The sequence below is a fragment of the Platalea leucorodia genome (assembly GCF_965183815.1).
Source record: "Platalea leucorodia genome assembly, chromosome: 1".
In the NCBI taxonomy this organism is placed as follows: Eukaryota; Metazoa; Chordata; class Aves; order Pelecaniformes; family Threskiornithidae; genus Platalea; species Platalea leucorodia.
Genome location: NC_138823.1, coordinates 147341636 through 147368868, shown reverse-complemented (window position 1 = coordinate 147368868; position 27233 = coordinate 147341636). Strand labels below are relative to the sequence as shown.

At 36.6% G+C, this 27233-nt stretch overlaps 1 protein-coding gene across 1 annotated transcript in view; it reads right to left on the bottom strand.

Annotated features, from left to right (window-relative positions):
• Positions 1 to 709: 709 nt before the first annotated feature.
• Positions 710 to 27233, bottom strand: part of MALRD1 (MAM and LDL receptor class A domain containing 1) — a gene marked incomplete at both ends in the record, with an annotated part of 328396 nt that continues 301872 nt past the window's right edge. Inside the window, 5 exons of the mRNA XM_082329648.1 lie at positions 710 to 838; positions 1574 to 1630; positions 3308 to 3383; positions 12984 to 13074; positions 13167 to 13249. Coding sequence (XP_082185774.1) covers positions 710 to 838; positions 1574 to 1630; positions 3308 to 3383; positions 12984 to 13074; positions 13167 to 13249 — 436 coding nt within the window. The remainder of the gene's footprint in view (positions 839 to 1573; positions 1631 to 3307; positions 3384 to 12983; positions 13075 to 13166; positions 13250 to 27233) is intronic.

Below are 27233 nucleotides of genomic sequence, written 5' to 3'. Positions count from 1 at the left end.
GCCAACCTATTCAGCAGAAATACGCTTTCCTGAACATGCTAGTTTCCACCCTCTGTCAACCACTAAGCTAAATATATCACTAGTGCTGTGGTAAGTACCATGGAGCTGACCAGAAGGGAATTTGGTCAGATATGGCTATCAAGGTTAATAATAAGCATATTTTTAAAAAATAAGTGTACATACCAGTATGCCACATTGATGAACCACACGCTGAGCTGATAGGCAAATCCATGATTCATGACCATCTTTGATTTAGCTCGATATGTTTCTAATTATACAAAGACTTTTCTTTTGCTTCTGCCCCTTGAAACACTAAAATAGTCATTTAAAATCCTTTGCTAATGCAAAATTACAGAAATTAAGTCATCATTTCTCAAATAATAGACATAAAATTATGATTCCCAAACCTCAAGAATCTGGATTTGATTAAACATTTTATTAGCATACTGGAATTTGAACTGTACAAATGTAAAATAAATTCATAGTTATAGTTACCAATCTCTTTCTACACCAACAGAAATGACAAAAGACTATATATATATATATATATATATGTTTTACTTCTGTATGGATTCCATTTTTAATATAAAGTTACTTTCTGAACATTTTAATAAAAGAGTTATTCTGTGAAGTGTTATTCATTCATATTGCAAACCGTACAGTATCATGACATACTTTCAGATTTTAGAAGAAATTTTCAGGCGAAGAGTTACAAGCAATATTGATCCTGTTTTATGTCTATTTTCAAGGAACTGCATAATTTCTCCATGTCATCTGATGCTTCATCATAGAGAGGATTTGGAAAAGAAGTAGCATTCACATCTTCCTTAAATGGATACTAAAAGAAAAAACATAGAATGAAATTTAAAAACCAAGTCATTCATTTCATTAGTTAGAATGGATATATGAATGGCTGTAGATTCATTACAGAAGTAATATATGATGTTAAGTTCAAAGAAAATTATAAAATCTCTAAACTTTTTAGACCAGATTTTCAGCTGATAAAAATTAGCATAGCTCCACCAAGACCATTATCCACCTCATACAATTGATTGAGTCATTTAACCTTCTTCTACATTCGTTCCCACCTTTGTTTTACTTGCCTCCAGAGCTCTTGCTCTAACACACACATACTATTGTCTTGGGAGAATCTGTGCACAATAGTGTAATTGCAGTGGGTCACTAAGTTTGATGCATGGTATTGTAATTTAAATGACCAGTTCTAATTCTCTTGAATGAGGAATGTACAAGAAAAGAGATAATATGGACTCTTCAGGTAAGGACTTCTGTAGTTCTAAACATTTTCTTCAGCATCTGCCTTACTGGAAAGTGCTGAACTACTGTATGGTATAACAGGTAGCTACGGTAAGCAACATTAATGAAACTGCTGTTATGAGGTCCTTGTCACCTAGTCCAACCCTGGTCAACTTTCTCAGATTTCCAGAGGTGCTAACATTACGAGTAGCAATACACCATTGATTTTAAATGACTTTTTTTCCTTTCCGCTTAAATGAATTTTATTTAATAGCCCAACACATATCTTACTTTAGAAAATAAATGTGTTATTACATACCTCATGCCATGGAGAAACACTGATTTGAACAGCGGGTGAGGTGGCATACCCAGGAGACTATCAAAAGAAAAAAACTGCTTTAGAATATTTGTACTGAGCTGCAAATAGTATTCCAAAAATATCCTTCCATGTGGCTGTCTGAGTAACACACTCTATGGATCCAAAGCTACAAGGCAATATTATAGGCAAGTGTGTGGCAACGCTAGGCTGGTGTGGTTTCAGTGTTCAGAAAGGTCCGGGGAGATTTGTTCTTTCTTTATGAAACTTACAGATGCTGCAAATGCATAACTTGTGGGTATTCAGCTGGAGATAAGAGCTGTTGCTCGTGTTTTACCATATCTTTTCGTTGGTGATGCACCATTCAGATTTAGGGCTCATCAGACTCAGAGAAAACTCATAAGTCTTGTTTTCCCTTTTAAAGGAAGAATTAGTGAAAACACGTATTTTCCCAATCTTAAAGAAAATAGAGGAAAATTTGGTACAGCACTGCACTTCAATCACAGTGCCTGGGGCCGTCTTCTATGAAAATGTCTCTGCTGACACTGTGCTTCTGTTTTTCAACTTGCTATTAATTGAAGCCTGTCAGGAATCTATTTTGACTAAAATAAAAATGTCCTGATAAATTGGACATGATTGTGATGGGAATGTTTCCAACTTGGAGCTCTCACAAACCCCAACCTGTAAGTGAATTAATTTGATCTAATGCCTCTACAATCAGGTGTAAGGAACTTTTCATAGAAAGTAAATGGCATGTCATAGTTAATCTTATTCAAAGCTGCAGTGGAATCTTATATTACTGACTGTGGAAAGGACAAAGAAGTTTTATTTTCTATTTCAAACCAAGTTTAGTTCTTTCAATGCTAATAAGGGTAGTATCAAAATGAGGGCAGGAAGGATGTTTTAACAGTTTTTTTTTCTCCTTTTACCTCCAAGGTGCTTTGTCTCTATTATTTTCAATGATAAATCAAATAGCAGAGATAGATAGCTGCATTTTAAGTCAATCATATTTCTCTTGTTAAATGTAAAAAAAATTTTAGTTACCACTGTAATTTGATAATTAAATCTTGCCTTGAAATCTTTTGTTGCAATATGTTCACTTTAGATATATATTTTATTCACAAACTTCTGTTACTCTAGCAGTCTCTTAACTATGATCAACAAATGGTATTAGGGAAATATATGATCAAGGGTTTGTTTAGTGTCAAGGTAAATTTTACAGTGATGGGAATAGTAATGCACATTTAAGGTATTGGGAAGTGTCATAAACTATTTTATTAAAGTTAAGCAAGTGTGCAAAGGCAACTTGGGTGCTGAATTATGCATTTTGTGTTTTTGTTGTTGGTGGTGTGTTTTTGTTGTTGGTGGTGTTTTTTTGGTTTTGGGTGTTTGCTTTGTATTTTTTTTCCAGAAGCAAAAGGAGACAAGTCCCAGTGAGATTTTTCTTCTATATTTCTGGCTAAATATTTCATCCAAACCTCTTTTTTCTCAGATTCAGCATCCCACAGTCAGTATTAGTTATAAACATTAAGATGTTCTCAAAACTGAGTTGATTTCAAATTTGCCTATTTTTTGAAAATGCACTGGAACTGATCTGAGTGATGCAGCAATTAATTCTTACTTCTTTTATTAATAGCATTCAGTGAGAGATTACACTGTTTGTTTTCATGGAAAACTTATTTGAGGACTACATCCTCACATTTTTCTGAATGTATAGAAGCAGCTATTGCTACTTACCTTTACTTTCCCAGATGAACTAAGGTCTTCGTACAATGGGTTGGCAAACGAAGCATTAGCGGTTTCCTCCAGTTTCCTTGAAAAGTCAAAGAAACAACAATAAAATCACCCACAATATCACACAGGTTGTCAAAGAACCAAACAGTTTCAGGTTGAAAAGACTTGAGTAATAAAGGTTTCCAACTGAGCTCTACTGCATGAATGAAATTAAACCAATGCTCTGTGTAAGTCATGTGTAGGGTAAAATAATCATTTTTCATTTGTTGCTGCTAAAATATATATGCTTTTGGATATGCACAGAGGTATTCAGTATTCATAAAATGCAGGTACAGTGCTATACATTAAATAAAACATGATATTAGCTAAAAAGTTTCATTGCTATAATCTGTTTGCATGTGATGAGATCATGTTCTTTCTGTGTTTTGTTACTATCACATTAGCAATTCAGTAATTAACATGGCCTTAGGCTTGGAGTTCAAGAACGCATTAGTTATTTAATTGTTATAAGAACTCTTTTTTCCAATGAATTAAGAAAGAACTTGCATTTTAGGTCAAAATAATCAGAATGAATTTTAAAGCTACAGAAGCTCCCCATAACTTTTTCTATGAAGTCAGAAATATTTAAAGAATCACTGAAGTTATTGGAATGCAAAGGTTTCATGAATGAACACAATGCCTTAAGCAACTTATAATAGATGAGTAGGACAAATTGTACTAATTATGGGTCTCATGTCCATTACCTCAGCTAGAAGTTTAAATATATGCTTTCCTGAAAGGGGCCTTCACATATTCCTTTTTTGGAAGCACTTATGACCTGTGCAGTTAATCCCCTTAATTCTGCAAAAGCAAAGGATATTTGGGGATGGAACTTTCTGCCTACATCTAAATTTTTTTTCCATATAGATGACTGGTTGCTAATATTCCACAATGCTTGAAATCATCAAAACTGTTCCAGTGCCATATAAAAAGCAACAGCTGCATTAGTTAAAATTGCTGAAGAATGAAGCAGAAGCACACTTTCTTTTTTTTTTTTAATCTTTGCTTTTGAAGAGATGTATTTAGTTGTTTTGGGGTTTTTTTCACTAATGCTTTTGTGAATAAGATCATATACATGCCTTTGTGTATATAGAAAACTGTGTTTGTACAGTATTCTAAAATAAATAGTTCCCTAAAGCTAATATTAAATCTCAATGACTGAGAGATGGTTTTTCTTGTATTAAAAAGTGTTTCTATTCCAAAGCTGCTCCTACAGATGGTTTAAGCAGTGTCTCCCTAGGAACTGATAGACAAGCTCTGTGTTACTGTGGCAGGCAGGACTGAGGGGACAAGAGCAGTCACAGAGACACAGCCGATGGAGATGTTGGGAAGGGAAGTTGTTGTTCCTCAGTGAGAGCCACAGGCGAGACACACCGCATGATTTCTTTTGCAAAGAACTAAAACCAGAATGGATGCTTAGGAGGAAGGCACAAGCAGGCTACAGAAATATATCACCTTATGAGTTAAATCAAGTGCAAGAACCCAGGTTTGGGTTTTAGACTAAAACAGATGTGTCTCCTTAAAATCTTTCACAAGATGACTGCCAGAAAGTAATTCCTTCTAATCCCAGTCTCATAATTCAGTTTGATTACCTGACACAGCAATGTGGAGAGCTGAATATTTGAACCTGTTGATTTGTTCATTTGATCTTAATCTTAACCATAATAAATCATGATATTCTGATGCTTTTAGTTAGTTTAGTGAAGCTATAATATATTAGGTTATTTATATGCTTCCTAAGTGTATATTGGCATACTAATCCTCCTGAATAAACTCCACAAAATGTACACAGAATTGAATTTTTACTCTAAAATCATACCATGGCTCACAAAACCCGAGGCTGGAAGCAAACTCGGATAAGAATTTTTCAAGGAACTTGGCTCTGCTTCTAAACTAGTGCTCAAAGGGCCAGATTTGCATGCCTTTATTTTAGTGTCTCATTTAGACATCACAAACCAACTGTATGGCCTAACAGCATGATATGGAATTAAGCACGTTGATTCTGCTTACAGTCAGTGGAGACACTTCCAAAGGGCAATGCAAGTCATACAATTCACAGTGGAAACCACCTTTAATGTGCGAATAGGAAATTATAAGTACAAGGATGAGTTTGATTCTCTTTTATCCCCCACTCCCCCATTGAACTTAAGCAATTTGTGCAATACATATATATTGCTTATTTGGGCAAGAACATACTGAGTACTTAGGTCTGTCCTGAGGGCAGGAAGGATGCTGAACACGGATCTCCAGCTTCCTCTGCAAGGAGGATAACTAACCAGCAGGATACTGCACCAAACTGTGGGCACCAATAAGAGCGCTGGCTGAGTTCTTCAACAGCATGTCTGTGGTCACTGTGTTTAGTGCTAAAATTGGTCCTGACTATGTGTGTGAGGTTTTCTCAAGCATGAAAATTGAGACTTGCTCAGGTTGTCCAGCAGATTTCAGGTGTCCCTCCACTTTAGGTCTGAATCATGAAAGAGCATATGTAGTTGGGCACCTAATCTTAGGGTCTATGAGAATTTTATGACCCAAAATATGGGCACCGATTGAATTTATGAGCTCCAGATTTAGGTGAAGTGGAGAATAAGCTTTCTTAAGTTCTCTTCTGTTCTTAGGAACATTTTTGCCAAAGCAGGGCTTCAGAAGTCACCTTGAATACATTACCTTACATGTAACATATATGTTGTTACACATATTATACACATAGATGCATATATATGAATGTATTTATACAAGAATATGTATGGTTACACCCTGTTTGTGAATGTAGCAAACAATTCTTTCTAAGGGACACCAATAATTATCCTTAAAAATTTCTGAAATATTTTTGAATGACTTAAAAGACCTCAAAGAATATACAAGTGAAAATTTAATCACATTTACACAAAAGTGCTATAATCCATCATTTGGATGAGGTGGCAACTGCCTGAAAAAGTCTGTGCTTGGGAACTCAGATGACATATTCACATTACTTTACATGTTGTGCATACATCCCTAGAAGTAAACACAACACATTAGAACTTTAGTTAATTAGAAATATGAAGCTTTCCTTATTAGAGAGTAAAGCAATGGTATGCCCATTCCAGTACTCTGTCATGAATATATAGATACTGCTGAGGAAAGCATAAAAGTGCAGTATTAGTCAGAGGGGTGAGTGTTGCCATCTGACCATCAGTTTACACCCTAGTTTTAAACAGCTTGATTGGGCAGTTTAACTAAATGTATTGCAGTGGCTTGAGCTAAACTCATTCTTGCAGTGCTTGCTGTTACTTGACATAAGTGAAACATTGCCCTGATAGAAAAGGATAGCTTATTGCTACAGTAAAGAGCAATATGCCCATCATAAGGTCTCACGTTGGGAAGAAAGTTGTGTATGTGTTACCACGGTACAGTAAGGGCAAGGGTAATACATAGGTCACAAAAATTATGATCCAGAATAATTAATCAATGTGAACTGTTTATAAATCTCATTTATGAATAAAACCTATAAATACAAAGTTCAGAAGACTGTACTAAGCAGGAAGTAATTAGGGTTAAAAATGCCAAGCATAGGATAGTTTAGAAAAAAAAAAAAGACTCAAACATGTGGGTAAGGCAGCTCAGAGAGAACTGGGTTTTCTAACATAACCAGAAATACCACAGTAGGAAAGGAGAGGATTAATCATCTTGGGATGAGGTCACATGGGTCACAGCTTTGCTAAGCTCATCTGCATTCCTTAGTAGCAAAACCTACTGCCTTAGGTTTCTCCACTACAACTTCACAGAGATGGGAGAAAGTTGTATACTCCACAAAATACCTGCCTGGGAATATAATGGGACTGCTGAGTAACATCATGCTTTTTAACAGAAAATTAAAATATTGAGATTTCATTTGTTTGGATTAAATAGCACAGGGTTTTGTCTTTTTCAATGTACCTTTCAATGAAAAATCAAATATTTCTTTTAGACAGTACACAAATTTGTAGGAAATATGGTACTAGAAGAATGTTTATCACCAGATCAATAACAACAATGACAAAATCCTAGTGGGCCAAAGATTCAGTTACAATTAAGCTACTAATTAAAGTAATCCCTTAAAAGAATTATTTATAGATGTTCTAAAGCTTCTGTTCTAAACACAAACTATAACTCAAGACCTCAATTTCCAAAGCATTTATAAAACATTTTAAACTAAATTTAGGTTTGCAGAAGCAGGCTATATTTTGCACATCCCACAGAAGAAACAGGAGGCGTGATGCAAGGAGGGCAGGCTTTCCAAAAGCTGCATTTAGAATTATCTACAAGTCACTTGGATGTGTGATTGCGTTATGCTGTTAATATGCTGCCTGGGCTTCCTAGGTCTGCACTTTGTACCTTTTGAGTCACTTAAGGAAATGTAATTATTTATTTTTTTAAAAAATCAGTCGTTTGTATCTTTTATCTTGGTGATCTTGAAGGTTATAGACTGACAGATTTGCTCTGTTCTTTCAGCATGTCTCCTCTTGTTTCTTTGCAACCTTTCCTATGTGTGGTGGTTGTGAGATGTACATTTCAGAAAAACTGAAGACTTCTGACTATAGCACTGGGTTTCATCCTTCAGAAAAAAATATTCTACAGAAGAAGGAATCGATTTGGATAGCAGCATTAGACTAATAAAATAACTCCCAAACAACAGTCACAGCTGTTGCCTCCTAGTTTTGTTTTTCTTTTTCTCATGAAAGTGCATCTCTTTCTTTCATTCTGCAAGAACAGTATCTGTCTCCATTCCAGTTCACAAAGTGAAAATGGTACAATAACTGTCATTCTATTGTCATTCTCTTTATCACTTTGGGATATAGGAACAGAGGCATAGCCAGCAACGACCTCTGGCAGTCCTTCAGATCCACTTGGAGAGCCTCCCCTGGAATATGCTATCTGTTCCTCCACACCAGACCTCCAGAAGGGTATGGTCTAATTGGAGGAAGTCCTGGTGACAGCAACTGGGAATCATCATAATTGTAAGAAAACCTTAACCATGAAGAAAGGCTGAAAGCACTGAGCTTGTTTAGCCTAAAGAAAGCAGCCTGTAAGGAGGCATGACAACTGACTTCAAGTACATAAAAAGCTTTCTACAAGGAGGAAGGGAATGATCTGTTCTTGTCCATGGCGAATAGGAATGAACTTAAATTGTAAACAGACATATCAGCAGTTAGAAAAAAAAACTTTCTAACAGTAAACTTTCTTTCTACCTAGGGTACCAAGATTGCCTGAGGATGCTATCAAATTCATGTTGCTTTAAGCCTTTAAGGTATTTAACTGCAAACTCAGAAGTGATATAATTGAGTCTGTCCTGTGGCAGGATGGAAAATGGCCTCTGTGTCCTGTTTTCCCATAATTTTCTATCATTTTAAAATATTTTCTCAGAGCACCTCAGTTTTTCACTCTGTTGCCTGTGTGGCAAGATACATTATTGATATGCTTTGGGAAGTTTAATGTTCTGTGTTCATTATGACTGACAGGACTGATAATCGCTGCAGTACATTAGCATTGCAGCTGATGGCACAGATCAAGAATAGGAAAGAAACAAGCTGAAAGGATCCAGGGACATTGATGGCTTTGGAGGCAAAAGCAAAGAAACATAGCTTAGCTGGGCAGGAAGTGTTTGATTCTCACTTTTTAAAGTAAAATGAAGCATGAGAAGGCAGCTGCAATAAAATGGAAGCTAAAATGAAGCTTTGCTTCTATTTGGTCAACAAGGACAGATGCCACTGAACGAGTGGAGTAACTGGCAGCCTTCCCTTCTGGACTAGAAAATGTCATCTCTGGAACATGAACAAGAATGTAAGAAACTTATAAGCTTCCTCTGATTTGGGGTTTCTGTACAAAAGTTTCACATATCCCCAGCTGGGAGCTGGGAAGTAGCTTGCATATCTGAATGCCATCGTGGTAATGAAGTACACTGCTGCCAAGCCATGTAGCGGGCTGCTTTTGTCCATTAGGAAATAAATGTATATGATGACTTCCAGTAACTCCTACTCAGGCTCCGAAGAGTTTAAAGCCTGCAGATCGTTGATGAAATTCTTGCTAAGGAAAGAGAAGAAGGAGAGAGCAAAGGGGAAGCAGGGCATTCTTTCTGGGTTGAAAGGAGGGGTTAAGGCACTATCAATCTTTCCAGTGAAGAAAAAGACGGACAAATGTAACTCTCAAATTCTCACCCCTGTTAGTGACAACTTCTTAGCCAGCAATTGTCTAAGGGGTCACCAGCCTACCCCTACTGCCTGCTACCTGGTTTTCTAGTGAAAAAAATTAGTTCTATTGGACTCTGAAACTTCTCCTTCAGCTCTTGTGCACATTCCTGTGCTGTTTCCATTGAGGCATAGATGGACCTGCGCTCCATTTTAAAATGTCCTGGGAGCTAGCACCTACAACAGTTAATGTGCCTCTGGAGGACCATCTGTCAGTGCCTGCATGTGTGGTTCTATACCAGTAAGGAAAAAGGAGACATTAATAAAAATTATTAAAACATAGCTAGCAAAAGAATTTATCAAAAGGCAGTAAATATGGGCTCAAGTATGTGAAAGCTTCCCTGTGAAAGAATGGCCAAACAGGCACTCCTAGAGTGCTTCTATTGCCTAATGACTTTAAGAAAACAACACGACCCAGGAAGGGTAAAAGCGGACACAAGCCTTTGAAGTGAAAATGAATTGTAGGAAAGTATCATTCATGTGCACAGTTAAATTCCTCCAGTTCATTAAATCCTGTTAAAAGAAAAATTGGGAGTAAAATCTCATGCCTCTGTGTGGTGCTGTCACATTGTACATTTTACAGGCTTATGCAAACACAAGTCACTTCTTATTCTAAAGATTTATGTTAAAGATCCATGTTTCAGTATCATAACATTGGCTGCATTTTGACTAGTCACTTCTGATTACTGATTAAGCAGTTAAGGAATAACTTGCCTTAATTTACTACTATGTCTCCATCTGTGATTTCTGTATACCAAATCATGCTAGGCACTAGGTAGTTGAAGAGGGAGAGACAAAATACCTAGATGAGCTTATCTTCTCAAATTCAAAGTTTCAGATTTCATTGTTTTCACAATTTCAATCAAATTGCCATTTATTAGCTTGATTATGTCTTGATAAGCTGCCTATAAAATGCATTTCAACTTACATGTTAAGTCATCTGTGATTAAAAACAATTAAAATAAAAATTTTTGTTCTGTACCATGGGCAAAATGATTTGACAGTCTTAGCCAGTTTCTAATAGGCAAAATGTGGAACCACAAAAATTTCCATCATTGTAACTTACCTTTTTGGCAGCTCCAGTGAAAACAATCAAGACCAGAATGAGCTTTGTTGTATAAGCTATCTTATCCTCTATTTCACAGCTCTGCTTCTCTTCATGTCAGGGCAGTAATATTTTCTTAGTGCCATAGTAAGAAGATCCTCATTCATCAGTGTTTTATTACATACCTAATAGGACACTTAAGTGTTTTGCATCATGTTGCAACAGGGTACCTTTTCATGTACAAAAAAGACTCTCTATTTTTTTAGCATGTGTAATTGGAAGAAAGGAAAAAATATTCCTAGAATACAGATTGTGGGTAGAAGAGAAGTGGGTGGCAGTGCAGTAACCTTTAGGTAGACATTTATGAAAGAAAAAGGTAAAAGGGAGTGTTTAGAGCACAGGAGAAGTAGCATAAGAAAAAATAATCATCTGTTGATTAAACCACCATCAAATATGTTTTGAGAAAAAACATTAGACTGTTTTTTTCAAAAATATTAATTGAAATTACAAAAACAAAAAATCAAGCAGCTCCTACAATACAACTTATCTTGCACTTCTGAGGTGCCTTTCCATATGTGTACCTTAGCAGGTTGTATAAATGTGAATGAATTAAGTCTTAAAGCCCCTGTGAAGTAAGATAAGGAAATGCTATTATTCCAACTTTACAGAAGAGGAAGCAGACATAAAGAAAGTAGGTGAAGCTATGCACTCAATTAACAGTAGTACAACCACTAAATGTTCCTGCTTCAATGTTTTGCTTCTGTGTCCATAGACAACTCTACCTGTCAGGGGTAGCATGCAGTGTTAGGAGACATGTCAGTAGCAATAACATCAGGACAGGAGTCTGCACGGTTTAGTAGATAGTTTGGGAGATAACAACATCCCCAAAGAGAAAAAGGTCTACAGCAGAGCACAAGTTTAAAGGAAAAGAGACAGCTTTGAAGATGAATTCTGGAGAAGAAAATGAGGGATGAGGGAAATCTAATAACATTAAAATAGACAAAGCAATGCACAACAGGAATTGCTGAAAGGGAGGAAGGGACAGTGGTAGGTACTTCCTGACAGAGAAAGATCTAGCAGAATAAGTCAAGAGATGGGCAGAGAAGAAATACAAGTGTTAGAGGAAAATAAGAAACAGCAAACATTTTTAAAAAATCTTAAATTTGGGAGGAGAGATAAAGCAGACATTATCAGAGGGATGACATCAGGAAGGGCTAGGAAATATATCTGTGAAATAATGAACTGTCAGTCTAAGGCAACCCTGACATAAAATAATTGGATGAAGAGATATCTCTAGTACTACTAGTACTGTTATTCAAAGCACTTGACATAATTTTTGAAATAAACCACCACCAATTTTGATAATTTTTTTTTCCTTTACTGAGGATGCACTTTATGCTGTAGAATGTCAGAAGATGATAATTTAGCTGCTATTTGCACAGTACTAATAGCAAGCATAGTATTGGAGGGAAGAAATATAGATTTTGAAAAAAAAAAAAAATAAAAATCATAATCTAAAGCACTCATTCACCATGAGTGAGACAGGTCCTTGCACCACAAGCCAAGAGGTCTGTGCTGGGGTGATCGTGGTGCAAGACGGCAGTATTGGATAATGGGTGTGAGTCGAAGTGGTAGGGGAAATGAGTTGAAGGAACAGATAAAGTGACATTGGTGAGACACATCTAAAGAACCACTGATTAACATGACTAATAAAACATTAAAAAAGAAAGTCAGATTGTGAGTGTGTCTGTAGTAATTCAAGGAGAGGGGGCAAACACTATGATTTGTAAAAAAAGTTTGCATAATTCTGCAGTCTCACAGCTCACATTTTTTCCAATCTATTAAAGCTTTTTATGAAAAACCCTAATATTTTAAAGTAGAAAAAAACCCAATTTTATTCCATCCAGTTAGCACAGGGAAAGTTCTGAGATGTGTGTAAATATTGAAATATTTAGGGCAAAAAGTTCCCCCAGGTGCATGTGGTACTCAGTAGCTTCAGGAAGAGCTGTGAATCTGCCTGTAAGAAACTAATTTGGCCTCAGAGGTTTTGAGAAACCATAAATACTTTCTATTTTTCACATTTAACTATCATGCATAAAAATCAGGGCTACTGCTGTTAATGTGGATAAATGGTGAATTTTATAATTTAGGAATAATCATACAACATTACAATCAAAACACTCTAAGCAGTCAGGATGTAACTCATTGTTTCCAGACTGAGGTCCACTAAAGTCAGCTTTTGTTGCAAAGGTAAGTTTTATGCTTAGTGCTCCATAAGAAGGCAAACAGACTGTGGGGAGATTTAAAAGTTGAAACCAAAGAGACGGGCAGGTAGCCATTTTTTTTGTGCCACATTTGTGTCTGCTTTACACAAAATAAAAGTTTCACTTACGTTTCTGGCACTTTCTTCTTCAAAAGGAAATACAAGGCTGCAGCTATAATTTTAATCAGCAAGAATCCGATACCCAACCCAATCCAAATATCTGCAAAATCAGAGCAATCAAAGATAGAAATAAGTAAAAGGAAACACTCACAAAATGAATTGAAAGATATTTTTTTCTTTTTACAGACCCACCATTTCGAAGGAGACTTGAAGTTGGAGGCTGAAGAGGCTTAGCACTTATGTGGCAACGGTTTCCTTTCCATTCTTTTCCACATCTGTGAATAAAACAAAAATTTCTGAAAAAGGGAGAAGCAAGGATCATAAACAGTGCAAATACACAAGAAATGCAAATACACAAGAAATGCAAATACTTTTGAGCACTTTTGCCAGTGACTGAAGCTGACCCATGAATCACAAAAAGCCTCATCAAAGTTAATAGAATGAAATGTGAGAAATATGCGAAACAAACCTAAGAGAGGGAAAAATAAAACAAAACGAAGTTCAAAGATTGGAATTGGCTGCTTTGCCCATGTTGCCATCATATTGTTAACCCACAGCAAAAGAAATTTGACTAATTTCCCTGTGAGGGTTAAATACATTTCTGAGCTGAGGATCTGGGACCCTAATGTAGAGAAAGATATATGATTAGAGATGAGAAAGATGTTTTTCTCCCCCCACCTAATCTATCTCTCTTTTGTTTTTCCATTTTCTTGTAAAAATGATACCACTTCAACAAATGCCTCTTCAAAACCGAAGTGCTACATTTGAGATAACAACTGCAGCCATGTCAAATTATTCTAAATTTGCTGTTTGGTTCAAATCCAGTCTTGATTTGAAGTAATCAAAATACAAATAATCTGACACAAGCTGTGATGTTTTACTTTACATTTGTTGCTTAACAGTTAATCACACTCACCAAAAAAGTGTGTACTATTTCTCACTTTAATTTGTCTGGGTTTAGCTTTTGGCTACATGTTTTTATTGTGGCCTTCTCCATCAGAGTGAAGGGACCTTGGAGACCCAGGTGAATGCCAACTGCCTCTGCTGATACAGGCGGCAATTGGGAGCACCCTACGCAGCCCTTCTGGGTACCTCATGGAGTCTCAAAATGGCTGTAGGTACCTACATTTACAAACCTTAAATGATACCTAGCATAAAGTGTTGTTAAAGGGATAGCTACATATTGACAGCTGAATTGCTGGCACCCCACTTGATGAGGTGAACCCCAGCCTGAGCGTCACACTGGAATGACTTCTACCAACTTTTCAACTATCTGCATGGCTGGTGGTTTATAAACTTCATAAATTTTCAACTTTTTTTTTTTTTTGTAAAGGAGCATCAGAAAGAAACTATGGTAGTAATCCAGTTTCAGTCCTACTAATGATGTCGCATGAATAGAAAATCAGTTTCACTTCTCATGATTTCTCTCTTTACAGTTTCACAAACTGTATTAATGTGGGGGGGACTGTATATTGAGTTGCTTTCTCACTGTAACACAAACAATTTTTCATAGTCACCAATTTTTATGAAGTAATTTCTATTTTGTAATTGTGGTTTCTTCTCCTGCCCTTAAATGTATAATACAAAATCTCACATATACACAATTAAATCTTTACATTAAGGCTATTTTATTTGAACATGTGACAGACAACTTTGTGGTTTTTGTCATGGTTTAGCACATGGTATTGCCTATGTGCCTTATGCTAGCGGTTGCACACTGAGTTAACTGAGGCACTCTGGAGGGAGAGGAATATTTAATTTTCCCAGAAAATGACTGAGCGTGGTGGATGTAGGGAGAGGAAGAGTAGGATGATAGGAGCAGCAAGCATCTCTCTGCAGCCTCAGTGAAATTTAAGAGAAACCTGAAAGGATCAGGGCATGTTGGAAATCATATCTATATCCCAGTCTCAGACATGACAGGAGGAAGGTGACTTCACTAAAGACCAAAAGAGGCTGATGAGGGATTTGTTGCAACTCAGAGGACCATTGAAAAATAGCGGGCAGAGAACATGCCGTGAGGAAAGTACCAGCTCTACTTGAACACAGGGGGCAGAGAGAGATTTATTTAACCCATTTTACCCCACAGACATGAGTTTTCTCTGGTTAAAGGGTTACCGTGTTCAAGGCTAGTAATTGGTATACTAATGAATCCTAGCTTTAGAGACTGGAGCCAGTAGCATATACTGACATGCTAATTTTAAAGAAAAAGTGGCACAATTTCAGCTGACAGCTCTGGCTGAGCTGGAGACCCATTGTATTCAGTGACTGAAAATACCCAGTCCCTTCAGTCCTCCTTCATCTTCACTGTACTACAAAAAATCATGTCATTCATAAGCTGTTCTTTTATGCGGACTGATGATTTCATACAAATGTCAAATTACAGTTGGGCTCATATCAAGCCCTGTGGATCCATGTAGAAACATTGCAATCTAATGGTAATCACCCATCAAAATAATTTTCTGATTGCTCTCGATTGTATAATTTCCTTTCTCCCCATTTGCCAGATTTTCTGTTGAGCTAGATATGCTTTTAACCAAAATTTCCCTCTTTCTTGTCACTGCAGAACTTACTTGGCTGTAAAAGAAAGAATGAGAAAACAGATTTGCAGCTGTGCACAAGCACTAGTCAGACATGGCAAGAGAGGTGCCATCTGCTGCTCTGGAGCCACTGGGGCATGGCTCACCTCAGAGCTGCAAAGAGGTAGTTCTCATAAAGCAAGTGTGTGTTCTGGTAAGAGTATGGGAAAATCCTACTACCCAGCAATAACTAAATATATTTTCATATCCTATGTTTCCATTTATTGATGAAATATTTCCACATATTCATACTGTGTTTGAATTATGGATAAAAAAGTTAAGCACCTTTTAGTTGTATAGATAACTAGTTTATCTTCTTATACATACATACAGGTTTTATAATCAACTACTAACTACCTTAGGTGGGCCATTTATTCCCCTCCAAATCTCTGAATCCCAACAGTATTGTTTTATGTTGCGTGACGCGTACCAATTAGGAATCTGAAGTCGAACTATCAACGTGTGTAATTTTGGCCAGTGAAATAATTTTCCACTGTGTGGAACTAAGTTGCTACCAAAAGTGTCAACTTATAATACTGCCATTGCTTATTAAAAAAAATTGGGTAAAAAATGGATGAAGGTGGAGCAGAGATAGTATCTCTGAAACTTGGTAAGTGATTAGGACAAATTAAAAAACAAATAGATGTGAAAAATATTGTAAAGCATGAAGCATGGGGACTATTTATAGGGAGAGCGAGGAGGAACGCAAAAAAGATGAAGAAAGTAAAGACAACATAGCTAATGCTCAAAGATCAGGATGGAAAAGGAGTGCTAAACAACAAAAAACTTAAGGAGTGAGTATATTGGTTAAGAATTCCCACTTGTATCTTCACACATTAATTTATTTGTTCATTTTTATCTTTGGCAGGGGAACTTAGCAATCATCCCTGCTATGGATGTAAAATAAGACTATCAGAAAAATCCAGGTTATAATTTGGAGATTCATACAACTCTTCCTAAGGTTTGGCTGCTCATTACTTACAAAATGCTGTCTTCTCAAGTAAAAAAAAAAAAAAAAAAAAACCAAGAGAAAATAGCAGTTACAGCTAGCTGAGAAGCCTGCAACTTGTAGTGAGGCTGCAAGAAAAAAATGGGAAAAATTTTTCATTAACATCTTTGGTTCTCAGCTGATAAAAACATTACCTCCGGCTTTTACTGAAACCAAGGATTTCTGTACCCAGAATAGAGGGGAACTTGCCTTAAATATCCAAAACAATCTTGTTTTATAGATGCCTTACAAGATTTTTATCCTTTTATATCTATCCTCTGTAGAAACTCTAGCTGGCTACAGTGATAGCTGTGGTGGAGAAATCGCTCTCTAACTTGAGAAGAGAGAATAGAATGCAATTTTTAACAGCACCAGTATCTGCCGATAACTCAGATTAGAGAAGATAACAGTTCTGGACCATAATTTAAAATACAATATAAATAATTCTAAACAAGCTACTCCAGTTATTTCACTCCATTGGAAAGCTGAGGGGTATTTTCAAAATGAATAAACATCATGAGCATGGTGTTATATCGGATAATAGGAAGTTTTGATAAGAAATGCAGAAGATGATTGAGACTTGATTGATTTACAGATCTGAAAATTATATAGCTCTATATATCATTTTCTATTAAACAAAATCCAGAAACCGTTTCAGGCTGTAACCAACCAAACTATTTTGGAAGCTAACTAAAACTTATACAACAAAGCACAGAACCTGTTGTCCTTAAGGAATGAGATACCTGTACCCACTTCTCTGAGTCTGACTCTTTGCAGCCTTCTGCCTGTGCAGTCCTTTGCAATTGTGTGAGGTGGGTGTTGAGATGGTGTTATTCTCATCTGGTGACATTTCCCGTAGACTTTACACTGTGTCCAATGCATGTAGGGCTGCGCGGTTGATAAAAGAACAGACATCTCCCTCTTTTCATCAAGGAATAAAACAAAAATATCAGGAAAAAAGGTGGGAAAGGCAAGTTCCAAACCAAGCTTGGTATTAGTTCGTAGTGCTTTTGTGGACGTGGAAGAGGTTTCCTTAGCTGTTTCTACTGAGGGCACAGAATATATGTTCCTGTGTTTTTGCAATCACAATAATACAGTCTCAACCCCCAGACTTGGTCCTTTGGCTGTTACTGCAAAGCTGTATCAGTGAATAACAATAATAATATCAGACAGCTTTATAGGAAATGAAGTCAAACTTCAACTTTCTACTGTGCAGTCTTTGACACATGCAATCCTGAAGTGAACTTTAATGACTCTAACAGCTCCAGGTAGGTCAGAGCAGCCTGTGGTACGCACTCAAGAGATGGCTCACTTGAAGTCCAGTTAATGAAGGAGAACACTTAATTACCTACCCACTGCTGTGCATGCACTGTACTTACAGTGCTTTACTTTCAGTTGGGAGGCAGATAAGTTGCTTCTTCAAAGTCACTATTAGCTTCCTCTCTGATGAGAGCAGTTGAGGATGCACAAATGCTGATGTGGTGGAAGGACCTTACGAAGTGCAGATCAACCATGTCTTCTGGGCAATGTGTTAAATCTTCATTAACAGGCTAATGGGAATTTTGAAGACCTTCCTTAATAATCCTTTTCTGCTATTTTATTTTTAAGACAGACAACTCTGAAAAGGCTCTGAATTTATCTCGAGCCATGAAGCTGAAATTCCACATTATTTATGTACAATTAATTTCCTTGGACTAATTACATCTTGACTAATTAGCAGCAGCACATTTTACATGAGTCTTAAGCTTATCTGAAATACAGAGATAGCCATTGCAATGCATTCAGACAGGAAGCTCCTCAAAGTTGAAACAGGAGGAGCAAGAGAGAAAGACAGATGAAATAACACTTGAATACTTCCATCCCAGTGCACATCCTAATCTATCCTGCCTGACAAAACGTCTTCTGCTATTAGCAAGTTCTTACAGGAAAGTCACCCTGGAGGGGAGAATGTTAACCCTCCAAATATGCTTCTAGGATTTCCAACTCATTATTTCCTAATATAGATATTGGTAATGCAGAGGAATGAACTTAGCATTGCCTGTGTTGCTGCATCCTGTGCCTGTGGTTATGGCTCATCTCACTCAGAATGAAAAATAAAAACCAGACAAGATTTTTTTTGTTTTTGATGTTCATTCAGGGCAGATTTAATTTACAAGAACACGTCTGGCTGATACACTGCTGCAGTTCAGAATATCAAACTTTGTGCTGTATTAAAGGTAGCATATGCAAAACTCAAAATAAGTACAGATGTATACTCGATTGCTCATTTTCCTCCTGGCATCTGATTCCTTACTTGTGCAATTATTTTCTCCAGCCTGAGATAGATAAACGCTATCACTCTAATACATCAGTATTACATATGGCTGTTGGGTAGAGGCAAATGACAAGAGAAGAGCTTTGCAGTAGGGAATCAAGTCCATGACCTCCAAGAACAAGCATGAACATAGCTCCTTGTTAACTTGGAAAGAAAAAGTTCCAACAAGCTGTGTTTTCAAGGAAGACTTTGATGCATGTGGAATATTGAATGCTGAAATCTCTTGGGTTTGTTTTTTTTTTTTCTTTCCTTTTTTTCTTCTTTTTCCCCCCAACAACAGTAATTACTAATGTTTCATAATGGCTAAGGTTGTTCAGTATAAAGCAGTGTGCTGCATTTTCATTTTTGAACGTTGTTAGCTTTTGTCAATATACTGTATCAGTTTCACTTTTTTCAAGAGCCCTCATATTTTATGTTGAACCTGATAAAAGGTTAAAAAAAATGTTAAATCATACATGATATTAATCTAGAAGCATTCAGAACATTAAATACTAAATATCTATTCGACATCTCCTCTGCACTTCTTCAGATTTAATAATTAAAGTGCCAATCTTGTTTATGTTACAAAGATTTGCATTAAAAGGCAGATTGAACATAAAAAAATGAAATGTTAATCATCTTTTATGATCATGGAAATGCCTACAGAATTCTTATTTTTACTTATTTATTTAAATCTACCCAGATGTGTAAAATGAATTGCTCAACAAGTAATGAAGACAAAACAGAAAAATTAGCCACTAGAAAAACAACAGTGACCATAGCTGCTTCTGCCCACAGAAATTTCATAAGTAGTGGGACTGAGGTACAGTCAGTGTGTGATAAATGTAAAACCAGCACTAATTTCTATTTTTGTCTGTCAGTGTCTGTAACATAGCTCACTCAGTTACCATGAGAAAACAATTAACATATGGGAAGTACAGATCTAACCAGTGCTACTTGCAGAAGCTCTCTCTGCCATTCTCACCAATACCTCTTGGACAAAGTACACCTCTGCTGTGAGACACATCTTCTTATTTTTATTTGAAACATTTGTCATACAGAAAAACCTAATTTGCTATGTCAGTCATGTGTACATTCAGAATGACCAACAGTTAGTCAGCCATTTGGTGTGCATGGTATTAGTAGTATGTAAATTAAGGAAGCAGTATGTGGCTGATTGTAGTTTTAGTTTTCTGTGCATTAAAATAAGGAGTATGACTGTACACTTTGTAGTATTCTCTAGAGACTGTACTTATTAATCAGCCACAATGCACCAAGCTAATAACTTCTGTGTGAAGCCAAATTTGCCATTGCTATGTTTATAATACATTTGCTATGTTTATAATACCTTACATGGGGATCATTACACACAAGTGCTGACATTATTCAGGAGCTGTGCCATACCTGTTGGAGTGCAGACTGCTCCAGGAGTGGTGACAAGAGGACACAGGGGGGGAAAAAAACAACCCACAACTTAGTTTTTTGCAGAGAACAGACTTTACATCCCTCTGCTATATCAGTGTAGAAGAAGTTTCTCTGCTCGCTAGCCTTTGCAATCAGTGTTATGCAAAATAAGCTTCAATAGATGCTTATGAGTATGATGAAAACAGCAACTCTTCATTCCATTATGGGAAAAAAAGTAACCGCTACTTCAGCAAAGTAGTTATCTGTTTGCATTCTAGCTGTTATTAACAATGTACTCAAAGAAAAAAAAAAGAAATCATACTCTCTGATTAGTCTTTGTTACTGAATCAAAGTATACAAAATTCCAATAGTGAATGTTGCATGAATGGCCTCAGAAGATATATTTATGGTGAATGTAACCTCTTGCCTGCTGACTGTAGCTGGAATGAGGAGTCACATTATTCTGTTCGTGTTTAAGCTGAGAGGAGATGTGGGACAAGGAGAAGCCTCCCTTGGAAAAGACAGGTGAAGCAGATGGTAACCTTTAATGTCAAGAGCTTCAGATCAAGCATTCAAACATCACAGCTAGCAAGGAATCCATAGAATAACGAACTCAGGAATGAAAAGATGTACAAACTTTGGTAGGCTGCTTCTTAAAATCATGGAACCATGAGTGGAGATGGCAGAGAAAGTAAAATATCTGGATACATCACCAGGTGACTATGGGTTAGCAATATTATGTAACCTTAGGGGGAAAAAAACAAAGAAAAAGGAAACCTGAGTAGTACAAGAAGCTGTAGCATGTAGACAAGGGCACATTAACCCACTGGGAGAGAGTCTGATGTTCTCTGAAACACTGTGTGTAGTTCTGGTCATTGCTGTTCAGAAAGATCAAGTCGGAGTGGGACAAGGCAGAGGAAGGCTACTAAGGTGAGCAGAAAAATAGAAAGTCTGTCTCACAAGAGGATTCCAAAAGAGTTCAGCTTGGTTAGTCTACTGAAAGAAGAGCCGAAAGACATACAGCTGTTCTCTAGAAACACTTTGGAGGATGAACAACAGAGCTATTGAGGGGCTTTTAAGGTCAAGGGAGGATGCTGGCACAATTACAAATGGGTATAAACTCGCTATGAATAAATTTATGAGAAAATTATTAGAAAGTATCCAAACAGAAGAGCAAGGCTCTTATTCTTCCTGCATTTTCTTATGGTGTGTTGCTTCAGAAGAGTCTGCTGTTATCCTCTGTACCTGGTACCACATACTCCGAAGAACCTCAGGTGCTGGAAACTCCCAGTAACGCAGCAAAGTAGAGAGGAATATGCAAGCCAAGAATTCCTCATAACTGGCCATAAAAGAAAGCGAACTAAAGTTCTGAATAGAATTATATGATGTGACTGTGTGTGATAACAAGGGTCTGGATTTGAGGGCACAGATATATGCTTCTGTTCTGGAAAATGCTAAAATTCATAACTGGCAAATACAAAAGAATCAACACGAGGCAGAACAATATGAGCTATAAACAGATTCTAAATGAAGTGTAAGTACTCTGAGAAAAGATCTGGGCATCCTCATAGATTATTCAATGAAAGTAACTGCTCACTTTGTACCATAAAAGCATGCACTATGCATAAAGAGTAAGATAGAAGACATTAGAGATTGCAGTGATTAAAGTCATGTGGCAGAGACTGAAAAGATCAGGTTTAATTTATACAGAAGATGAGTGGGAGCAGATATGATGAAGGTAAACAAAATGATGTATGGTAAATGGAAGAAAAACTGTGTGTTGCTGTCTATCCTCTAGAACGTTCAATCAAACTGAAAGGAAATACATCTTAAACTAATAATAAGGAAGCTATTTTTCACATAGTGCTTAACTGACCTGGGGGAGTCCTTGCCATGGTAAACCTTAGAAGCCAAGAACTTAATGATATGTACGGGAGAGAGCTCCTTAAAGCAGAGAATAGAACCCTTTAGAGATTGCAGAGCTTCAAGTGCTTACTGATGGCAATTTGGAAGAAAATTTGTATTTTGGCATAATCATTTTCTAACATGTATTTTCTGGTTTCTTTGCTCCCAGGGTGTGCTATCAGCGACTCCTAGGTCCCCAGCATGACACACTGTGATTACTCATTGCTCTTGTAGCCACAATGAGAGTTTCTAATTACAGCCTGTGTTGAATAAGAAAAGGTAACTTTTAGAAGAAAGGACTCAGTGTATCTAATTGCTTTCTGTATAGATACACAATGAAACTACGGTGACCAATTTTAAAGTTTAGAGTGGGACTTAATTTTTCTAACATTAACCACCTGAAAAGGGAGGTACCTAGAGACAGTCCAGACAAGCTTAGACTATGTGAAATAAAGAAAGAGAGGAATCCTCATCTGGATTCTTTACCTTTGGTTATTACAATGTCACGATGACTAGCTCAGATTAGATAGGTGCATTGAGCTGTTACACAGCTAGGCAAGAGGAACAACACCTTAATGCTTGCTGTTAAATGTTTAAACAGAAAATAAGCAACATCTGATCTTAGAGTAGGAGCATGAGGGTGAGCTTTTTATCACAGACAGCTTGTGAATGGCATCCCCTTAGGTCCAAGCAAACCATTTATTAAAGGGGAAAGGGTAAATACTATCTCCAGCTTCAGTCATTTTAAAAAGAGATGATTGGAAAAATTCACAGCAAATATTTCTTCACTAAAATTATTTGACACATGAAAAAGCTCATGTTTCACAGAAAATCTGAATTTAAATTTTAAAGAAATTTTGTCAGTGTCTGAATCCTGCCTGATCTCCTGTCTGATTTTTTTGTCTGGTTCCTACCGTTAAAACCTCAGAATAAACCCAAACTTTGAAGTTACTCTGCTGAGAATTATACTGATTTAAAAAACAAATCACTTTATGGCTTCACTATAATTCTTCCTGATTCAAACTGGTGTGATAGTCTTGTACATGACAAATTTTTTTTCAGTGCATTTTATCCTATCACAAGGAAATGCAGACCTATGTGGAAATTATTTGCTGTGTCATTTGCTTTTGCGCCTTTACTCTTCAATGAAATAGGCCCCAGCAGAATTCACCAAGGATTGGTATGTGGCATGTACTCTATTTTATGGCACAGATTCATTCAGCTACAACAATGAAGCAGAAGTATGTGTTTACAGCAGTCGGTTAAACCTGAAATTCACCATTTCAAACAATTATGCTCTTTTTAATGCTACCTTTTCATACCTTCTTAAATAATAGTTTTCTGGTAACAGATTTTCCACTATCATAAAATAACGCTGATGGTTAAAAGCCCCAGTGGGACAAATCATGAAGTTACTCCTGGTACTGAAGAAAGGATGTGGTGCTAGATTCAACAGGGAAATGACTATCCATTTAGCTAACCATTAAGCAAAATAAAAGGCTTAAGATTTCTTCCATTAAAAAAAAAAATATTTTTTAAAATGGAATTTTCTCTACGACAAAACCAGTATTTCAACCCAACTTTATTTAAAATCACCAGAAAGCATATTGTTTAATTCTAACTGATGCTGACATGAGACATTCACACAACATAAAAGAAAGAGCTTGAAACAATGTAGCAGGTACATTGATCACTGACCACCGGAGATCAGAGTTCAAATTATGACCGAGTCCTGAGTTTCAGCCCACTGCTTTTGAGTCTGGAGCTGTGCTTTGTAAAAAGTGATCATCAGAATAAATAACCCTGTCCCTAAAAAACTCTTGCCATTTTAAACTTGCATAAAATAGTGAAAATTAGTAATTTTGTGAACTAGAATTAAAAGACAGGATACTGGGAACACAGGGCTGGCACCTTGAAGGAGGTTTGGTGCAGGTACTCCAAGTGATACCCCTAGCACAGAGAGCATTTCACTAGTGAGAAAAGGGACTTATCTCCATTTTCTCTTACTCTAAAAAACGTAGGAGATTGAACTAATTCAAATTACCATTTACAATATGAAGTGAACCTACTCAAGAAGTCTGCATCAGTACAGCAGTATCTGAACTGTTGAAGCAAAGCAAAAAAGCTCACTGAAGAGATACGCCTTGGCTTAAATCAGTTTACATTAAAGAACCAGTCCTTTATGCCAGTCTGCCTGTCCATCTTGTTTTCAATTCCCATTTCCCAGTTATTTTTTCTTTTTTTTATTTGGTCCAAACTTACATGCCTTTATTTCTTTGTCCCTCTTGTGTTTCTCTTTCTTCTATTCTTTCCCTCCCTCCCTTTTGTTATTTGTGGAACATGCACTTGGAGGTGATGCTTGATTTGCTCGTGAAGAGCACTCCAGGAATGGGAAGAGCATAGAGAGAAAGACAGCAAGGAGAGAAAGAGACAGAGAAACATAAATCTCTAAAAAACAGTTTTTACATGTTTGTGTCTCAGATATAGCCCCTAGCTGCAACTTCTAGAGGACTGGATAAAGATTAAGGAACGACCTGACAGAAAGCCTGACCATGCAGTTGTATTGACAGCTGATAGCAAAATTCTTTTACTTTCAGAAATTGCACAGATTTCATATTTAGGTAAAATTAGGAGATAATGCAATAAAGTATAAAAGTGACATCTAGTTTTAAGACAGACCTGTTAATTTCACAGAAAATAGCTTTTTGGTTAAATGATAGTTCTGTTGATAGAACAGATGGGGTTACATATCAGTAAAAAACCTAGTAAAAGAAAGATCCGAATATATTTACAGTGGCTGGATTTTTGCCTAGAGACCTTCCTTTTTTTTGCTTTGTTTTTGTTAGATTGTGGGTTTGTTCTTTTGGGGGGTGGAAGTTGCTTGCTTGTTTGTTTTTTAATATTTGCTCTTATTGCCTTTAGTCAGACTGTAACAATACTACATAGTCACTAGCTTATTATCTGCACTATAACTGGTTAGGTGAGAAATAATAGGTATTTGTTGCAAAGTCAGTTCATATATCATATCTGCTTTTCACTGCTGTTTACCCTCTGAAAAGCTTTCATATGGATTAACCTGCAATGTCCAGGTGAAATTAGTTATTTAAAAAACTTAAGCAACGGAAGTGTTTTGTCTGTATTAAACCACACATTTGGCACAAAAAAAAAATAAAATATATATTTTCTTTCCTTTCCCCTTGCCCCTTCCAGCATTGGTCTAGTCTTTTTATCAGCTGAAATGGTCTGCTTTAACTAGAGCCTGCCAACACAGGGCAGTGCTCCTGGCAGCTGGATTGTAGAATATATTGGAGATTATAAATCATTTTGTCATTCTCAGACAGTCGTAAATTTATCTGCTTACATGGGAGACAACATTGTACAATAACATCTAATGCTGCTTCTTCTCAACATTGTACAAGCTAGTACAGGCTAAGATTACATCAACACAAATATATTCTTTAAAGCTTTTCACTTGTATTTTAAATGTATGTCTATAAGAAACAAACAAACAAAAAGCCACAAATCCTCTCTTTTGCTTACCCTCCATGTAATACAGAGACAGTGGTTTACACTCCATTTGAATCACTCATTCCCCAGAAAAGCCCAAGTTCTGCATTAAGTTCTACACATGCCAATGTGGTCCATGGAAAAGAATAGTGCTGCAATGTTGACTCTGCATAAATTGAACAGCCCTCTTCTGATATTAGAGATGAATTTCACAGAAACTTGGGGAATTCACTCTCTAGTTTCTTGCTAACAAGTTAAATTTATGAAATCTTCAGAGAAATGACCTTTAAACAATTTATGAGAACCTAAGACACTTTAGATGCAATAAAAATAATTTCATCACAACCTTTCTCCCAGCTCCACATTCTGTTAGTGTTGTTATGGTTACAGAGTCAAGACTTGAGAATTTAGGAGAGGCTGGAATTAAGGATTCCCGTGCAATTTCAGTTCAAACCCTCATGCATGGGTGTTCAGGCACAGTATTTAATTGGAAGATCACAAACTCCCCCCGCACCTCCCTCACAAATAAAAAAACTTTAATTCTTGTATTAGTGTTTGGCTTTGCAAAAATATTATTACCATGGCATATAGCAGAGGTAATTTACTATAGCTAATGCAAAACAGAAAAACCCCATTGTTATTGTGAGTAGCTAAATCACCTCTTCTGTCATCAGTGTTCAAACCTTCAAACTTCAGCACTTAATACTACTCTATTAGTTGACATGAAGAGAAATTTGAACAAGTACATTCTTGAAACTTTTATTGAGGAGAATAGATAGCTCTAAATCTGGCTTATTTGCCTAAATGCAATAGAAGATGGAATGGCTTATTTCAACTGTTATGCTTGGCAATTCGATAAAGCAAAATCTTTCCCATGGTCTTTAGTGCGCCACATATTGTTAATGGTATATGGTGAGCTATGGCTAATGATAGAAGAATTTCTAACAACATTCCAGCATCCTTTCAATAAACTCTTTCCTTGGTTGCAGCCAAGGAATATGCAGTACAGATGACGAATGGAGAACTATTTCCTTGATGTTAACGCTGCTGTGCAACAAATCACTGTACTTGTACAATTCAGAGCAGCCTTTATGCTCCTTTAATATGTACCACCAGGCAGAACAAAAGCTGACTTAACCTGCACTGCTGGTCAACAGACCTAACAGACAGAGGCAGCATCCAAAAATCTCTGAGGTCAAAGAATCCTTGCTATGTTCTGTTTTTCTTCTGATGTTCTTATGTCAACAGTTGGGATAAAGTGGCAGGGAGCCATGACAAACATTCTGTATTAATAAGGGACAGATTTACATTTGTAAAGGCACAGTGTCAGTGGAGTAAGGCACAGGACCAAGACTTTTATATAAGCTGAAGTCAGCTTTTATATAGCTGAAAAACTGACTTCATTAACCCACTTCTTCTCTGAATGCAAGGACATTGCAATTTTTCATCTATTTGGAATAAAAAGTGTAAATTATTTCTGCATGGTTCCTAGCAGATGATTTTTTTTACTACTCTTGAAACAGTCTGTTACAAAGCTGGTACAATGCTGTGCCTTTATTCTTCCACATCAAATAACTGAAAATCAA